Below are 17,945 nucleotides of genomic sequence, written 5' to 3' on the forward strand. Positions count from 1 at the left end.
AGAGCTTGCCAGCAAGACAGCTTCTTCAGTAGGAATCCCTATAGCAGTCCATATAATAGTCTCTACGGCAGTCCAGGGACTGCTCAGGTACAGGGAAGTGAGATCTTTATCAGATCAGTGGGAGAGCCACCCTAGCACAGAAATCTTATGCCTTACAGGAGCCTAATATATCTTATAACAATTCTATAGGCATGGCTTTCAAGGTCGCCGCAGCGGAGAGGCACAGTTACAAGAGTCACCCCATTTCAGGAAGCCCAAAGCAGGGTGTCTCATCGTCTTTTTTTTCTTTTAAACAACTTAAAAATGTTTTTTTTTTTTTTTTTTTTTTTTTTTTTGCGGTACGCGGGCCTCTCACGGTTGTGGCCTCTCCCGTTGCGGAGCACAGGCTCCGGACGCGCAGGCTCAGCGGCCGTGGCTCACGGGCCTAGCCGCTCCGCGGCATGTGGGATCTTCCCGCACCGGGGCACGAACCTGTGTCCCCTGCATCGGCAGGCGGACTCTCAACCACTGCGCCACCAGGGAAGCCCAAAAATGTTTATTTTTAATAACGTATTTCCATCTCTGCTTTTTGCAAGTAATGGAAATGTTAGATTTGATTTAGCAGCAAGAGGTCATTTGTACCATAAGCAGTGTTGCCTGCTAACATAGTTGACATTCTTCCCTTATCAGGTTTCCAGGGGTATACAGCTAGAGAGTTAACTGAAGGTGAAATTCTTATGCATAAGGAGAAAGGATTTTGCCCACAGGTCACAGTTTAGAAAGTTTGAAAAATACTCTTAGAGAGATTAGGTGTGTTATCTTAGGTTACACAGCTAGCTAGTAAGTGGTAGAACCAGAATTTGAACCCAGGCAAGGCTGATCCCATGTTTTTAATCACAGTTTTCTGCCACTGTTTCAGTAAAGCAAACACAGCTAGAGTAGTGGTAGTGAGGATAGAAAGGAGACATATCTGAGAAGGATTTAGGAAGTAGAGGTAGAGTAGGAAGCATTAGGAATGATTCTGAAGTTTTTTTAGTAAGAAAGGGGCATTTACTGATGTAATGATTATAGGAAGAAGAAAAGATTGGAAGAAGAAGTTGATGAGTTTTGGACATGCTGATTTTGAACTTCTTGTGAAATTTCCAAGTAGAGATGTATAACAGGGAGTTGAATAAATGACTCTGAAGTTAAGGAACTGTGTGGTCCTGAGATACAAGTGTGGAAGTCTTTAGTATATAGATAGTAGTTGAAGCTGTAGGATGCAGTGAGAGTTCCCAGGAGGAGTGAGGACATTGAGAAGAAAAGGGGTACCAGGACAAAACCCTGAGAAATATTTATATTTTGGATTGGGCAGAGGTAGAGGAAGCCACAAAGGAGACTTAGAGAAGGAGCACCCAAGAACAGGGAGTTAGAGGGCCAGAGATGGGAGTGAACTGAGCTGTGGATATGAAGAAATTTAGAACGTGAATTAAGGGCAGTGGCAGCATTATTACCATACTGGGCACAAGTTCTGGGTGAGACCAGTCTCTGGATTAGGCATTTGACCTCAGCCCGAAGAGGCGGCATGGTATAGGAGAGGGAGCTGCGGTTTGGAATCAGAAAAACTACATTCTGGGGTAACATTTGCATCCTCTTAAGAGCTGATGCATCTTTGTAATATTATATATGCTGAGATCTATAGAATTGATAATACTAAAATGGATATTAATATTTGTACTGAATACCATTTCACTCACATATATAGTGCAGAGGATCTGGCAATGTCTAAGATTTATAGGACTTGAGAAGTTTAAGTAATGCAATAATTGTTCTTTCTTTCTCCATAGGTTCGACCTAAGCCTGTGGCCCAGAATAACATTCCTATTGCCCCAGCACCTCCTCCCATGCTTGCAGCTCCTCAACTTATCCAGAGGCCTGTCATGCTGACCAAGTTCACTCCCACGACCCTCCCTACCTCCCAGAATTCCATCCACCCCGTCCGTGTCGTCAATGGGCAGACTGCAACCATAGCCAAAACGTTCCCCATGGCCCAGCTCACCAGCATTGTGATAGCTACTCCGGGCACCAGACTCGCTGGACCTCAAACTGTACAGCTTAGCAAGCCAAGCCTTGAAAAACAGGTACAGGCAAGAGTACGCACCTGCTTTGGGCAGTAGCTTTGCCTTTGAGGCTGGTCAGTCTGTAAGGGGTCTTTATCTTCTTAGCGGCTCCTTATGTTAGCACCATTGTCTGTTACTTATCATGTGATAATTTATCCACAATGCAAAAGGGCTGTTCTTACTGAAGAAAGTTGGGTTGCTTTACCCACCATCCCCTTATACATGAATTTTGATTCCTGTGTGAATGAGCTCCCCCTGCTGCTTCTGAAGCAGAAATTCACAGATGGGTTCTGCTGCCCTCAGTCAGGAAGCACAGATAAGGTAGTAAACAGAAAATGCTATATTCATTTCGGCCCAGTAAGAATCCAGATGAGGATATCACTATGAAAGTTAGGAAGAATAAGCAAAGCAAGGAAAAGGATTTCATTTCAAAGGTTTTCCCTGGTTATTACAGATAGTGAGGAGCCAATGAAAAAATTAAGATTTCTAAAATTCATTCTTTTAACTCTAGAGGATACAGACATTTTAGCTCAGATATTGAAGCCTTTCATTTATATTTCTAAAATCAGATTTTCTCCTAAAAACACAAGTCTGTAGAAATACAGGTAACCTCCAAAGATACATAAGGGTTCTATGACAGAAAGATTTCTAAAACCAAGAAAAAGGATTTATAGGCAGTCACCATATTCTATTTAAAGAAAGACCAGTGACAAGAAAGAAGAATTGTGGAAAGAAAAGCTCTTTCAAAAAAGTTGATTTAAAAAGTCATTGCCCTATTTCTTATTGCTCAGGCTTGAGTTCTCATTCAACTGAAAATAGTCTCTGGTGATCCTGAATCTTCTGCTTCTGGATGGCTGACCATGATTCAGAGAGGCTGGCCGGATGGTGGGGAATGAGAAGGCTTCCTGCTGCCTTGGCCACCTTGAACAGAGGAGCCTTATGCATGGAATACCAGCTTTCTGCCCAGGCAGCTCATAAATGCAGCCGATCTGGCACTAAGAACCTGGGTACCAAAATCTCGTATCAAGAAATACCAGCAAGAACACATCTCTATTCCTGGGGAGGCTACTCAAACCCCCAAAAATGCTTTGAGGAACATTTAGAGATAAATTACTTACATGTATTTTAGATCAGGAGTTTTCAAATTTATTATCAGCAGAACTTCAATATTAAAATAATGAAAGTAAGATGCCCAAGCTTAGGAGTTTAGGTGGGGGCGTGTTTGTAGACCAGCTGCCATCATGTCCCGTGCTGGCTCTCAAAGGACGACCTCTGAGGAGCATTAGAGTTGTAAAGAATGTGGTTTCAAAACATTATTTTATTTATTTATTTAAATTTATTTAGTTAGTTTTGGCTGCGTTGGGTCTTCGTTGCAGGTCGTGGGCTTTCTCTGGTTGTGGTGAGAAGAAGCTACTCTTTGCTGTGGTGTGCAGGCTTCTCGTTGTGGTGGCTTCTCTTGTTGTGGAGCATGGTCTCTAGGTGCGCAAGCTTCAGTAGTTGTGGCACGCGGGCTCAGTAGCTGTGGCTTGCAGGCTCTAGAGTGCAGGCTCAGTAGTTGTGGTGCACGGGCTTAGTTGCTCCGCGGCATGTGGGATCTTCGCGGACCAGGGCTCAAACCCGTGTCCCATGCATTAGCAGGCAGATTCTTTTTTTTCTTTTTAATTAATTAATTAATTTATTTATTTTTGGCTGTGTTGGGTCTTCGTTTTTGTGCGAGGGCTTTCTCTAGTTGCAGCAAGCGGGGGCCACTCTTCATCGCGGTGTGTGGGCCTCTCACTGTCGCAGCCTCTCTTGTTGCGGAGCATAAGCTCCAGACATGCAGGCTCAGTAGTTGTGGCTCACGGGCCTAGTTGCTCCGCGGCATGTGGGATCTTCCCAGACCAGGGCTCGAACCCGTGTCCCCTGCATCGGCAGGCAGATTCTCAACCACTGCGCCACCAGGGAAGCCCGGCAGGCAGATTCTTAACCACTGCACCACCAGGGAAGTCCCTCAAAACGTTATTTTAAATTATTAAATACTATTTCTCTTTGACCTCTTTTTTGATAAAGATATTTTTAGGAGACAAGAATCTTCAGTTTCATTTCATTTTTACATTTCTTATTTTTTCTGATTACAAAGATGATACCTGTTCACCGTAAAGGAAAGCTCAAACGTTACAGAAATATATATTGTAGAAATGTATCCCTTCATAATCATTGAAGAGAGTAAATTTCTCCCATAATTTTACCCTCCAAAGTTGCTATTAGCAGATTAGATTCTATTCCTCCACATATTTTCTTTCTAAAGGAAAATACAAAATCAAACTGTATATTACTTTGTAACTTGCTTTTTTTCCATATTAAATCTTGAATATCTTTTCATATCCCAGCCTTACATATTGATAGAGCTTTTCATTTTGATTATAAAAATATCATAAAAAGGTATCCATGAATTCTTAAAAATCAAAAAAAAATTATTTTCTAGCAGTGAATTCCATGGTCTTTCTTCTTGTTGATCTAATAGAGGAATGTGGTCATTGCTGTTTTAGTTTAGCAGGCCACCTGGCACAGCAGTCTTACAGGTTATCAAGCTCAGTCAGCAAGGATTCTCTTTAGACTCCATTCTCAGAATTCTCTTACTTCAGATCTTTCTACTCTCCTCTTTTTTTTTTCCCCATGTTTCATTTCCAGTATCTTATTTATAGCTGTTAAGAGATCCCATAGATGAGCATTATGTAGCCACGGAAGTACCACTTACAGCCTACTCGTAGAGTTATCAAAACCTGTGTCCAGCATTCTCTCTGTGGCCAGGCTAGATGGGTTCCTTTCTGCTTGCTACTCTTTTGTTTAGGGTGATAACAGTCACTTAATAAAAAATGTTGATTCTGTGCCAGCTGCCATGCGACATGTGCTAACACAAGGGTTGGGAGGTCAAAGCCTGTACCCTCACAGAGCTTGGTCTGGGGCAGGCACTGTGGCTCTGCCTCCAGGGGAGGAAGCATGGCAGGTCGTGTAGTTTCACATAGGCATAGGAAAGGGAGAGGCAGTGTCAGCTGTAACAACAGTGGTCTCACTTCTCCTTCCCCCCATCAGGCATCCCCAACTTCCTTATCCACCCTAGATAGGAGAACCTGTCTTATCCCTTATCAGAAGCCACATTACCTTGTGGCTGTGAGAAACTGAGCGGTAGAGTTTAAAGAGCTCTGAGGCTAGAAACATACTTAGGCAGAAAGGCAGATAAAGCCAGACAGACTTATATCATGGCCCCCACACTGCCTCCTGTTATGTCTTTGTCCTCTCCAGCACTCTGTGAAATGGGGCTAAACACCTGTGGATGGCGGAATGACGTAAAGAGCTTAAAGTCCGTTAGACTGTGTCTGAGGCATTTAGTTCTCAGGGATTATGTTCATTTCTTATCCATGTCACCCCACCCCAATCCCTGCAACAAAGACATCTATGTATGTCCCTAAGGCTAGGCTACTGAAAAAAATCCTAGGTTGTATGGGAAAATCTGTCAGATTGCCACCCATTCCCCTACTTCCATCTATATTTTGTATAGGAACCTACACAGTGTCCTCTAAAAAAAAGAGTACTTCCAAGTTGAGAGTATTATCCAATGTATTAGCCTCAGATCCCAGTCTTCTCTTTAAGGAAACTTGAGGTGGTAACTCTTTGCCCTCAATCCAGATTTTTTTAACCTTGATTGATGAAACTTTGTACATTTAAAAAATTTTCAAGCGCCTAACTTTCATTATTCATGCAGCCCAGCCTTAAAAGATGAATTTGTAATTCAGGGGTATAAATGGCTAATTTAGTTCTATTCAGAGTTTTTGGTTTTTATCTTTGTAAAACCAAAAAAGAACAGGATTTGCAAATTCGTACAGGTGCCAAGTAGGAAATATATCAATAAACGAGTAAAACAGACTGGGAGTAAACAAGTAGATTTTTTTTCACTTCCAATGGGAACATGAGTACAAGAGATATCCCACTCTTAATTTCTTTGAAATAGTAAGACAAGTATGATAAAATCGACAATTTGGCCTTGGTGTCAAGAAGATAATAGAAAGTAGAAGAGACTGTGGTAAAGTGCAAAGTAATATACTCCATCTCAAGGAGGCAGCAACTTTTTGACAATAGCCAGTTTTTATCATATGAAAACTTTTTCCAGAAAAGCCAGAAATCCAGATATTTTGAGAGATTTCAAGATATACTTTTGAGATTAAAAACAAATAAAAATAAAATAAATAAAAAATTAAAAAGTATATATATATATCAGTAACTGTTTAAACACCATGTAGGCAAAAAATAACACCTGCCGGACAGCTTCACCTCTGGATAGTGGTTTATAATCTCTGATAGAGACCACACTTTTAGCTTAATCTTTTTTGTTTGTTTGTTTCCCAACCTAATTGTTTTTTTAATTGAGGTGAAATTCTCATCACATCAAATTAACCATGTTAAAGTGAACAACTCAGTGGCATTTAGTACTTTCACAGTGTTGTGCAACTACCACCTCTGTCTAGTTCCAAAACATTTTTATTACCCCAAAATGAAACTCAGTACTCATTAAGTAGTTGCTCCTCATTTGCTCCTCCCCTGCCTCTAGCAATCACCAATCTGCTTTCTGTCTCTATAAATTTACCTATTCTGGGTATTTAATATAGATGGACTCATACAGTATGTGACCTTTGGTATCTGGTTTCTTTACTTAGCATAATGTTTTAAGATTTATCCATATTGTAACATGTATTAGTACTCCATTCCTTTTTAATAGTCAAATAGTATTCCATTTGTATGTATATACCACAATTTGTTTATCCATTCACCCATTGATAGATTTGGATTATTTTTGGCTATTGGGAATAGTGTTGCTGTGAATATTAATGCACTAGCATTTGTTTGAGCACTTATTTCCCATTCTTTGGGGTATATACCTACAAGTGGAATTGCTGGATCATATGGTAATTCTGTGTTTAACTTTTTGAGGAACTGCCAAACTGTTTTCCACAGCAACTGAATCAGTTTACATTCCCACCAGCAAGGTATGAGTGTTCCATTTTCTTCACCTCCTTACCAACACTTATTATTTTCCTTTTTAAAAAAATTATAGCCATCCTAGTGGGTGTGAAATGATATCACATTGTGATTTTGATTTGCATTTCCCTAATAATTAACGTTGTTGAGCATCTTTTCACGTGCTCGTTGGCCATATGTAAATTTTCTTTGGAGAAATCTCTGAGTTCTTTGCCGGTTTTTAAACTGGGTTGTCCATGTTTTTGTTGTTGAGTTGTAAGAGTTCTTTATATAATCTGGATACTGGATCCTTATCAGATATGTAACTTAAAAACATTTTCTCTCAATATATAGGTTGTCTTTTCACTTTCTAATGTCCTTTGATGCACAGAAGTTTTTAAATTTTTTCTTTTGTTGCTTGTGCTTTTGGTGTCATAACTAAGAATCCATTGTCACATCTAAGGTCATGAAGATGTATCCCTAATTTTTCTTCTAAGAGTTGTATGGTTTTAGCTCTTATATTTAGGTCAGTAATCCATTTTGACTTAATTTCTGTATATAGGGTGAAACAAGGGTCCAACTTTATTCTTTTGCAGGTGGATATCCAGTTCTCCCAGCACTATTTGTTGAGGAAACTATTCTGTCCCCATTTGAATGATCATTGCATCATTATTGAAAATCTATTGGCCATGGATGTATGGGTTTATTTCTGGACTCTCAGTCCTATTCTGTTGGTCTATATGTCTGTCCTTATGCCAGTACCAACCACACTTGTCTTAATTGCTATAGTTTTGTAGTAAGTTTTGACATTGGGAAATATAATTCCTCCAACTTTTTTCTTTTTCAATATTGTTTTGGCTATTCAGGGACCCTTACAGCTCTACATGAACTTGAGAATTGGCTTTTCCAGTCTTTCTGCAAAAAAAGGGTGGGGTAGGGGGCTGTTGGAATTTTGATAGGAATTGTTTTGAATCTGTAGATTGCTTTGCATAGTATTGCCATCTGGGCAATATTCTGTGTTCCAGTCCTTGAACATGATGTCTTTCCATTTACTTAGGTTTTCTTTATTTCTTCAGCAGTGTTTTATACTTTTCAGTGTACAAGTCTTTCACCTCCTTGGTTAAATTTACTCCTAGGTTTTCTTTTTGTTTTTTTAAATAAATTTATTTATTTTTTATTTGTTTATTTTTGGCTGTGTTGGGTCTTTGTTGCTGCGTGCAGGCTTTCTCTAGTTGTGGCGAGTGGGGGCTATTCTTCATTGTGGTGTGCAGGCTTCTCATTGTAGTGGCTTCTCTTGTTGCAGAGCATGGGCTTTAGGCACGCGGGCTTCAGTAGTTGTGGCACATGGGCTCAGTAGTTGTGGCTCACAGGCTCTAGATCACAGGCTCAGTAGTTGTGGCACACAGGCTTAGTTGCTCTGTGGCATGTGGGATCTTCCTGGACCAGGGCTCGAACCCATGTCTTCTGCATTGGCAGGTGGATTCTTAACCACTGCACCACCAGGGAAGTCCCTATTCCTATGTATTTTATTCTTTTGGATGATATTGTAAATTGAGTTGTTTTTTTAATTTCCTATTAGGATTGTTCATGAATTACCATGTATTAGAAATACAGCTGGTTTTTGTGTTGATCTTGTACCTCACAATTTTCCTGAATTCATTTATTAGCTATAGTAGTTGTTTTGTGGAATCTTTAGGATTTTATGTATATATAAGATCATGTCCTCTGCAAAAAGAGATAGTTTTATGTGTTCCTTTCCAATTTGGATGCCTTATATTTCTTTTTCTTGCCTAATTGCTCTGGCTAGAATTTCCACTATAATGTTCAATAGCAGTGATGAAAGTGGGCATACATCTCTTGTTCCTGATCTCAGAGGGAAAGCTTTCAGTATTTCACCATTGAGTATGATGCTAGCTGTAGTTTCACATAAATGCCCTTTATAAAGTTGAGGACATTCCCTTCTGTTCCTAGTTTTCTGAGTGTTTGTATCATGAATGGGTGTTGGATTTTCACAGATGCTCTTTCTGCATTAACTGAGATGATCATATCGTTTTTCTTTGCCTTCATTTATTAACGTGGTATATTACATTGATTTTTTTAAAAATATCTTCCATTCCTAGGATAAGTTCCACATTGTCATTGTGTATCATCCTTTTAATATGCTGTTGGATTCAGTTTGCTAGTATTTTATTGAGGACTTTTGCATCTATATTCATGACAGATATTGGTCTGTAATTTTCTATTATTGTGGTGTCTTTGTCTGGCTTTGGTATCAGGATAATGCTGGCCTCATAGAATGAGTTAGAAAGTGTTTTCTGCTCTTCTGTTTTTTGGAAAAGTTTGAGAAGGATTGGTGTTAATTCTTTAACTGTTTGGTAGAATTCACCAGAGAAGCTGTCTGGTCCTGGACTTTTCTTTTTTGAGAGGTTTTTTTTTTTTTTATTTGCGGTACGTGGGCCTCTCACTGTCGGTGGCCTCTCCTGTTGCAGAGCACAGGCTCCAGACGCGCAGGCTCAGTGGCCATGGCTCACGGACCTAGCTGCTCTGTGGCATGTGGGATCTTCCCGGACTGGGACACGAACCTGTGTCCCCTGCATCGGCAGGCGGACTCTCAACCACTGCGCCACCAGGGAAGCCCTTGAGAGGATTTTGATTACTGTTTCAGTCTCTTTAGTTGTTATAGGTCTGTTGACATTTTCTATTTCTTCTTGAGTCAGTTTGGTAATTTGTATGTTTATAAGAATTTATCCATTTCATCTGATATCCATTTCATATGTTATCTGATTGTTTTTTTAATTGAAGTATAGTTGACTTACAGTATTGTGTTAATTACTGCTGTACAGCAAAGTGCTTCAGTTATACATATATATACATTCCTTTTTATATTCTTTTCCATTATGGTTTATCATAGGATATTGAATATAGTTCTCTGTGCTATACAGTAGGACCTTGTTGTTTATCCATTCTATACATAAAAGCTTACATCTGCTAACCCCAGCCTCTCACTCCATCCCTTCCCCAATCCAGTCCCCCTTGGCAACCTGTTGGTGTACAGTTGATCAGTGTATTCTCTTATAATCCTTTTTATTTCTATAAGATTGGTAGTAATGTCCCCACTTTTATTTCTGATTTTTGTTATTTGTGTCTTCTCTCTTTTTTCCTTATTCTGTCTTATTAAAGATTTTTCAATTTTGTTGATCTTTTCAAAGAATCAACTTTTGGTTTCATTAATTCTGTCGTTTTTCTATTCTCCAATTCATTTATCTCCGCTCTAATTTTTATTATTTCCTGCCTTCTGCTAGCTCTGTGTTTAGTTCTTCTTTTCTAGTTCCTTAAGCTGTAAATTTAGGTTATTTAGGTTATAAGCATTTAGATTTGAATGCTTTCTTATTTTTTATGTACAGACTATTACAGCTTTAAATTTCCCTCTGACCAGTGCTTTCACTGCATCTCATCAGTTCTGGTATGTTTATTTTCATTTTCATTCTTCAGGGAGATAGAAAGTTTCCCTAGTGATTTCTTCTTTGTTCCACTGGTTGTTTAAAAGTATGTTTTTTAGGGACTTCCCTGGTGGTCCAGTGGCTAAGACTCCACGCTCCCAGTGCAGGGGGCCCGGGTTCGATCCTTGGTCGGGGAACTAGATCCCACATGCTGCAACTAAAGGTTCACATGCTGCAGCTAAAGGTCCCGAATGCCGCAACTAAAGAAAAAAGGATCCCGCATGCCACAACAAAGATCCTGCATGCCACAACTAAGACCCGGCGCAGCCAAATAAAAGTATGTTGTTTAATTTCTACATACTTAAAATTTTTCTGGTATTCCTTTATATTGACTTCTAGCTTCTTTCTGTTGTCATCAGAAAAAATACTTCATATGACTTCAGTCTTTTAAAATTTATTAGGATTTGTTTTGTGGCCTAAAATATGGTCTATCCTGAAGAATGTTTCATGTGTACTTGAGAAGAACGTGTATTCTGTTGTTGTTGAGTAGGCTGTTCTTTATGTCTCTTAGGTCTAGTTGGTTTATAGTGTTGTTTAAGTCCTCTGTTTCCTTATTGATCTTCTTTCTATGTGTGCTTTCCATTATTTAAAGTGAGGTATTAAAGTCTTTAATTATTATTATAGAACTGTGTATTTCTCCCCTCAATTCTGTCAGTATATGCATCATATATTTTGAGACTCTGTTGTTTGGTGCATATATATTTGAAATTGTCATATCTTTTTGATAAATTGACTCTTTTATCAATATATAATGACCTTTTTTGTCTCCTGTAATGGTTTTTGACTTACAGTGAATTTTTCTGATATTAGCATAGCCATCTCTGTACTCTTTTGGTTACTATTTGTGTGCAGTATCTTTTTCCATCCTTTGATGGATACCTTTCTATGTCTTTGGCTCTAAAATGTATCTCTTGTAGATAGCATATTGTTGGATCTTGTGTTTTTTTGTTTTTTGTTTTTAACATTTATTTATTTTTTTCACTGTGTTGGATCTTTGTTGCTGTGTGTGGGCTTTTCTCTTGTTGTGATGAGGGGGTGCTACTCTTCATTGCAGTGCGCAGGCTTCTCATTGCAGTGGCTTCTCTTGTTGCAGAGCATGGGCTCTAGGCGGGCAGGCTCAGTAGTTGTGGTGCACAGGCTTAGTTGCTCCGCAGCACGTGGTATCTTCCCAGGCCAAGGCTCGAACCCGTGTCCCCTACATTGGCAGGCAGATTCTTAACCAATGCGCCACCAGGGAAGTCCCGGATCTTGTTTCCTTAATCCATTCTGCCACTCTCTGTTGTTTAATTGGTGAGTTTAATCCAGTTACATTTAAAGTGATTACTGATAGGCAAGGATTTATGCCATTTTGCTCTTTGTTTTCTACATGTCTTATGTCTTTTTTGGACCCCAGTTCCTCCAATACTGCCATCTTTTGTGTGTGTGTGTGTTTTTTTTTTTACACCAGTGTTGTACTTTTTTGATGCTCTCCTCATTTCCTTTTCTGTATGTTTTAGTTATTTTCTTAATGGTTACCATGGGGACAATAGATAACATTCATAAATTTTTAACAATGTAATTTAATTTGATCCCAGCTTAGCTTCAGTAGTATACAAAATCTCTGCTCCTATACAGCTCTGGCCAGCCCCCTTTTATGTTGTTACGGTCTCACATTGCATGTTTATATATTGTGTGGCCACTAATACATATTTATAATTTTTTCATTCATTTTTCTTTTAAATCATATAGGAAGCAAAAAGAAAAGTTACAAATCAAAGATACAGTAATACTGGATTTTATATTAACCTATGTAGTTACCTTTATTGGAGTTTTTTTTTCTTGTTTGGCTTCAAGTTACTGTCTAGGGTCTTTCTGTTTAACCTGAAGAACTCTAAAGGGAGTTCTTTTAGGACAGGTCTACTTGCAGTGAACTCCCTTTGCTTTTTGCAGGAAATGGAGTTCTCGGTTAATAGTCTTTTTTCTGTCAGAACTTTAATTGTGTATTTATTTATTTTGGCTGTGCTGCACAGCATGCAGGATCTTAGTTCCCTGACCAGGGATGGAACCTGTGCCCCCTGCGGTGGAAGTGTGGAGTCTTAACCACTGGACCGGCAGGGAAGCCCCCTCAGCACTTTAAATGTGTCATCCCACTGCCTTGTGGTCTCTGGTTCTGATGAGAAATTGACTGTTAATCTTATTGAGGACCCTTACATGTGATGCATCATTTTGCATTTGCTGCTTTCAAGATTCTCTCTTTGGCTTTTGACAGTGTGATTATACTGTGTTTCAGTATGAGTGTCTTTGAGTTTATCCTACTTGGAGGTCACTGAGCTTCTTGGATGTGTACAGGCATACCTTGGAGATATTGTGGATTCAGTTCCATACCACCACAATAAAGCAGATAAAGGTAGTCACATGAATTTTCTGGTTTCTCAGTGCATATCCAAGTTATGTTTACACTATACTGTAGTCTACTGAGTGTGCAATAGCATTATGTCAAAAAACAATGTATATACCTTAATTTAAAAATACTTCATTGCTAAAAAATGCTCACCATCATCTGAGCCTTTATCACATTATAATCTTTTTGCAGTGAGATCACTGATCACAGATCACCATGACAAGTATGATAATAATGAAAATGTTTGAAATATTGTGAGAATTACCAAAACTTGACACAGAGACAGGGTTGCCACGTACTTTCGGTTTGTAAAAAATGCAGTATCTGCAAAGTGCAATAAAGTGAAGTGCGATAAATAAATAAAATGAGGTATGCCTGTAGATTCATATATTTCATCAAATTTGGGAAGTTTACAGCTGTTATTTCTTCAAATATTTCTGCTTCTTTCTGTCTGTCCTTTCCCCCTGGGAGTCTATAATGCATATGTTGGTATGCTTGACAATGTCTCACAGGTTTCTTAGGCTCTGTACTTTTTCTACATTCTTTTTTCTGTCTGCTCCTTAGACTGGAAATTTCAGTTATCCTATCTTCAGGTTCACTGATTCTTTCTTTTGCCTGAACCCCTTAATGAATTTATCATTTCAGCTATTATATTTTTCAGCTCTAGATTTCTATTTGGTTCTTTTAAATAATTTCTATGTCTTTATTAACATTTTCTTTTTGGTGAGACATTGTTCTTCTGGATGTTTTTTTTTTTCCCGGTACGCGGGCCTCTCACTGTTGTAGCCTCTCCCGTTGCGGAGCACAGGCTCCAGACGCGCAGGCTCAGCGGCCATGGCTCACGGGCCCAGCCGCTCCGCGGCATGTGGGATCTTCCCAGACCAGGGCACGAACCCGTGTCCCCTGCATCAGCAGGCGGACTCTCAACCACTGCGCCACCAGGGAAGCCCTCTTCTGGAATTTTTTTAGTTCTTTGTTCCTGGTTTCTTTTAGCTCTTTGAGCATATTTAAGGCAGTTGACTGCTACCCCAGTTCTCCTCCTACCCCAGGGTTTACTGCTGTTAATTGTTGAGAGCTGCAGTTGTTTGTTTAGTGCCTTTTCCAAACTATTTTTGCAAATACTATTTCTTGTCATGTGTGGTTATTGAAATTTCTGTTCTATTAGATTTACTTAAACAACTGGAGCCAAAAAGGAGAAAAAGGTAGTAATAAGTAAATTAAAATAAAAACAGAAAACCCTTTCTTGGTCTTTGCAGATTGGCTTTGAGCAGGGGGCATTCCTTCAATGCTAAGCCAGGCCACCTGTAACTGTGTCTTAGACTTCACCTCTTTCTTGGACAGAGCTCAAAGATCAGCCAGAGGTACAAGCTTAGGGTTCTCTCAGCTCTTTTCTGAGTATGCATCTAGCCCTGGGAATGCTCAGTGCACTTGGGGTTCCCCAGTACACGTGATAGCCCTTCAAAGCCCTTACTCCTCCAAGGATCTTCCTCCTCAGCCTCCTTCTTCCTAGACCTTTGGGTCTGTCTGCTGCATACTCCACCTCCCATCCTTTGCACCAGGTAACTACAGGTAACATATGTCTTTAGATGCTTTCATCAGATGGCACCTGGAAAGCTGCTTCAGCCTTGGGTGGGCAAACAAGGGTCAGCCTGCACCAGTCCTTAGGGGGTTACCAGACAGGTCAGAATACACAGCCACAAGTTGAAAACGAGGTTCCACAAACCACACCAGGAACACAGATTACCATCTCCACAGCCTCTGTTGAACTAAGGGATGGATTTGTTGGTAGGTAAGGAAAACTACTTTCTTAATAAAATTTAGCAGCCTCTTTCTTCAGTAAGTGCCCCCCCCAGATTATTCTTAGTTTTTTATTAGATTCCAGAGTTTTAAAAAGTTGATTCTGTCAGTTTCTGCCAGCTTAATGTTTGCTTTAGTGAAAGGACTGATTCTAAAACTCCCTGTTTTCTGTGATGTCAAACCCTAATGTTTTTTGTTTGTTTTAAGCAGCTTAAAACAACAAAAATTTATTATCTCACACAATTTTTGAGGTCAGGAATCAGGTTGCATCTTAGCTCAGTGGTCCTGGCTCAAGGTCCCTCACAAATTTGCATTCAAACTAGTTGGTCAGGACTGCAGTCATTTCAAGGCTCAACTGGGGCTGGATAATTCACTTCCAAACTCAGTCACATGGTTGTCAGCAGTCCTCACTTCTCCCTGGCTGTTGGCAGGAGGTTCAGTTCCTCACCTCATAGGCCCCTCCATAGTGCTGTTCACAGCATGGCAGCTGGCTTCCCCTGGAGCGGAAGGTCCTTGAGAGAAAGACACCTCCCCATTGTTTCGATTGCTTTATCTCTTTTTTTTTTTTTTTTTTTAAGGAGTTCTGCTTTATTTTTAATACATTTTTTGTTTTTTTTAATTTATTTTATTTTTGGCTGTGTTGGGTCTTTGTTGCTGCATGCAGGCTTTCTCTAGTTTTGGCGAGCATGGGCTACTCTTTGTTGTGGTGCACGGGCTTCTCATTGCGGTGGCTTCTCTTGTTGTGGAGCACAGGCTCTAGGAACTCGGGCTTCAGAAGTTGTGGCACGCGGACTCTGTAGTTGTGGCTCACGGGCTCTAGAGCGCAGGTTCAGTAGTTGTGGCGCACAGGCTTAGTTGCTCTGCGGCACGTGGGATCTTCCTGGACCAGGGCTTGAACCTGTGACCCCTGCATTGGCAGGTGGATTCTTAACCAATGCGCCACCAGCAATTGCTTTATCTTTATTTTCTTGGGTGCTTTTGGTATTCTTTATCCAACCTTGAGATAATTGTACTCTTCTGCGTGAGAGAAAATTTGAACCCTGGATAATTCTTTAGTGAAGAGGAATTGGTTTGATCTTCCCTGGAGGCATCACCACTGCCTGCTTATTCAGCCCTAGAGATGGAAGTAAGAGACCCCCAGGGACATCACACAGCCTTGGAATGGAGCAGCAAACCCTTATAGTTGACCTTCTCTTCTCCCTCCCCTGTCAGACTCCTGTTCTTCCAATTCACGGAGCTATGAAATAAGCTTCCTGGATACCCAGGACCTTAAAAATGTCACTATAAACTACTTTCCCATTGTGTTCCTTTGTAGGTGTGTTTGGTGGTTTGTTTTATGGGGGAAATGTGTCCTTTTTGGTTAATAAAAAAAGCATGTGTGAGAGAGAGAGGAAAGCAAGTGATTCTTCTGGTAGGTCATACTCCCCACTCAGAAGATCAACGTCTCTTTACAGCATACCTGCTCTACGGTGAGGCCCTGTGCTGGGCACAAAGGGGTGCAAAAGTGTGTAGAACAATCCTGCTCTCAAGTAGCTTATATTGTCTGGAGGTGGAAATAAGATAGGACCCTGATGAGAAAAAAAAAAATACAAGGTAGCATTTATGCCCCAGGACAGTGGTTGCCACAGTATTGATAAGACAGATACTTAACACTTTCCTAAAGTAATAATATGAGAAGCAGAAGGAAAATATGGACATGGCCAAGAAATAAAGTGAAAAAATAAAGTGATTATGTTAGTTTTTCAGATCTAGTAAAATATTTCACAACATAAAGATTTCTGAGAATTTTGATATCCTGTTTGTAGAACCAGTCTTTCATTTGGCTCCTACTCATCAATAATCAGACAGTTTCACTCTCATTTATTTAATTACTTGTTGCCATACAAAAAGACCATTTGCATCTGCATTGTGTTTTTTTTTAATAGATCTTTATTGGAGTATAATTGCTTCACAATACCGTGTTAGTTTCTGTTGTACAACAAAGTGAGTCAGCCATATGCATACACATGTCCCCATATCCCCTCCCTCTTGAGCCTCCCTCCCATCCTCCCTATCCCACCCCCGCTAGGTCATCGCAAAGCACCAAGCCGATCTCCCTGTGCTATGCTGCTGCTTCCCACCAGCCAACTGTTTTACATTCGGTAGTGTATACATGTTGATGCTACTCTCACTTCACCCCAGCTTCGCTCTCCCACCCCATGTCATCAGGTGCATTCTCTATGTCTGCCTCTTTATTTCTGCCTTGCAACTAGGTTCATCAGTACCTTTTTTTTTTTTTTTTTAGATTCCATATATATGTGTTAAATATGGTATTTGTTTTTCTCTTTCTGACTTACTTCACTCTGTATTACAGACTCTAGGTCCATCCACCTCACTATAGATGTCAATTTTGTTTCTTTTTATGGCTGAGTAATATTCCATTGTATACATGTGCCACATCTTCTTTATCTGTTCATCTGTTGATGGACATTTAGGTTGCTTCCGTGTCCTGGCTATTGTAAATAGTGCTGCAGTGAACATTGTGGTGAATGTTTCTTTTTGGATTATGGTTTCCCAGTAGTGGGATTGCTGGGTCATATGGTAGTTCTATTTTTAGTTTTTAAGGAACCTCCATACTGTTTTCTATAGTGGTTGTATCAATTTTCATTCCTACCAACAGTGTAGGAGGATTCCCTTTTCACCACACCCTTTCCAGCATTTATTGTTTCTAGCTTTTTTGCTAATGGCCATTCTGACAGCGTGAGGTGATACCTCATTGTAGTTTTGATTTGCATTCCTCTAATAATTAGTGATGTTGAGCATCTTTTCATGTGCCTCTTTGCCATCTGTACATCTTCCTTGGTGAAATGTCTATTTAGGTCTTCTGCCCGTTTTTTAACTGGATTGTTTGTTTTTTTGACATTGAGCTCCATGAGCTGTTTGTATATTTTGGAGATTAATCCTTTGTCTGTTATTCCATTTGAAAATATTTTCTCCCATTTTGAGGGTTGTCTTTTTGTCTTGTTTATGGTTTCCTTTGCTGTGCAAAAGCTTTTAAGTCCCATTTGTTTATTTTTGTTTTTATTTCTGTTACTCTAGGAGGTGGGTCAAAAAAGATCTCGCTGTGGTTTATGTCAAAGAGCGTTCTTCCTATGTTTTCCTCTAAAAGTTTTATAGTGTCTGGTCTTACAATTAAGTCTTTAATCCATTTGGAGTTTA

General features: G+C 39.8%; 1 protein-coding gene across 34 annotated transcripts in view; it reads left to right on the forward strand.

Moving 5' to 3' along the window:
• The window catches only part of PHF21A (PHD finger protein 21A), a 194,510-nt gene that overhangs the window by 149,083 nt on the left and 27,482 nt on the right, over positions 1 to 17,945 (forward strand). For all 34 annotated transcript variants that reach the window (XM_049713201.1, XM_049713200.1, XM_049713199.1 and 31 more), the window contains one exon: positions 1,806 to 2,099. In XM_049713201.1, coding sequence (XP_049569158.1) covers positions 1,806 to 2,099 — 294 coding nt within the window. The remainder of the gene's footprint in view (positions 1 to 1,805; positions 2,100 to 17,945) is intronic.

Source organism: Orcinus orca, chromosome 8 (genome assembly GCF_937001465.1).
Source record: "Orcinus orca chromosome 8, mOrcOrc1.1, whole genome shotgun sequence".
In the NCBI taxonomy this organism is placed as follows: domain Eukaryota; kingdom Metazoa; phylum Chordata; class Mammalia; order Artiodactyla; family Delphinidae; genus Orcinus; species Orcinus orca.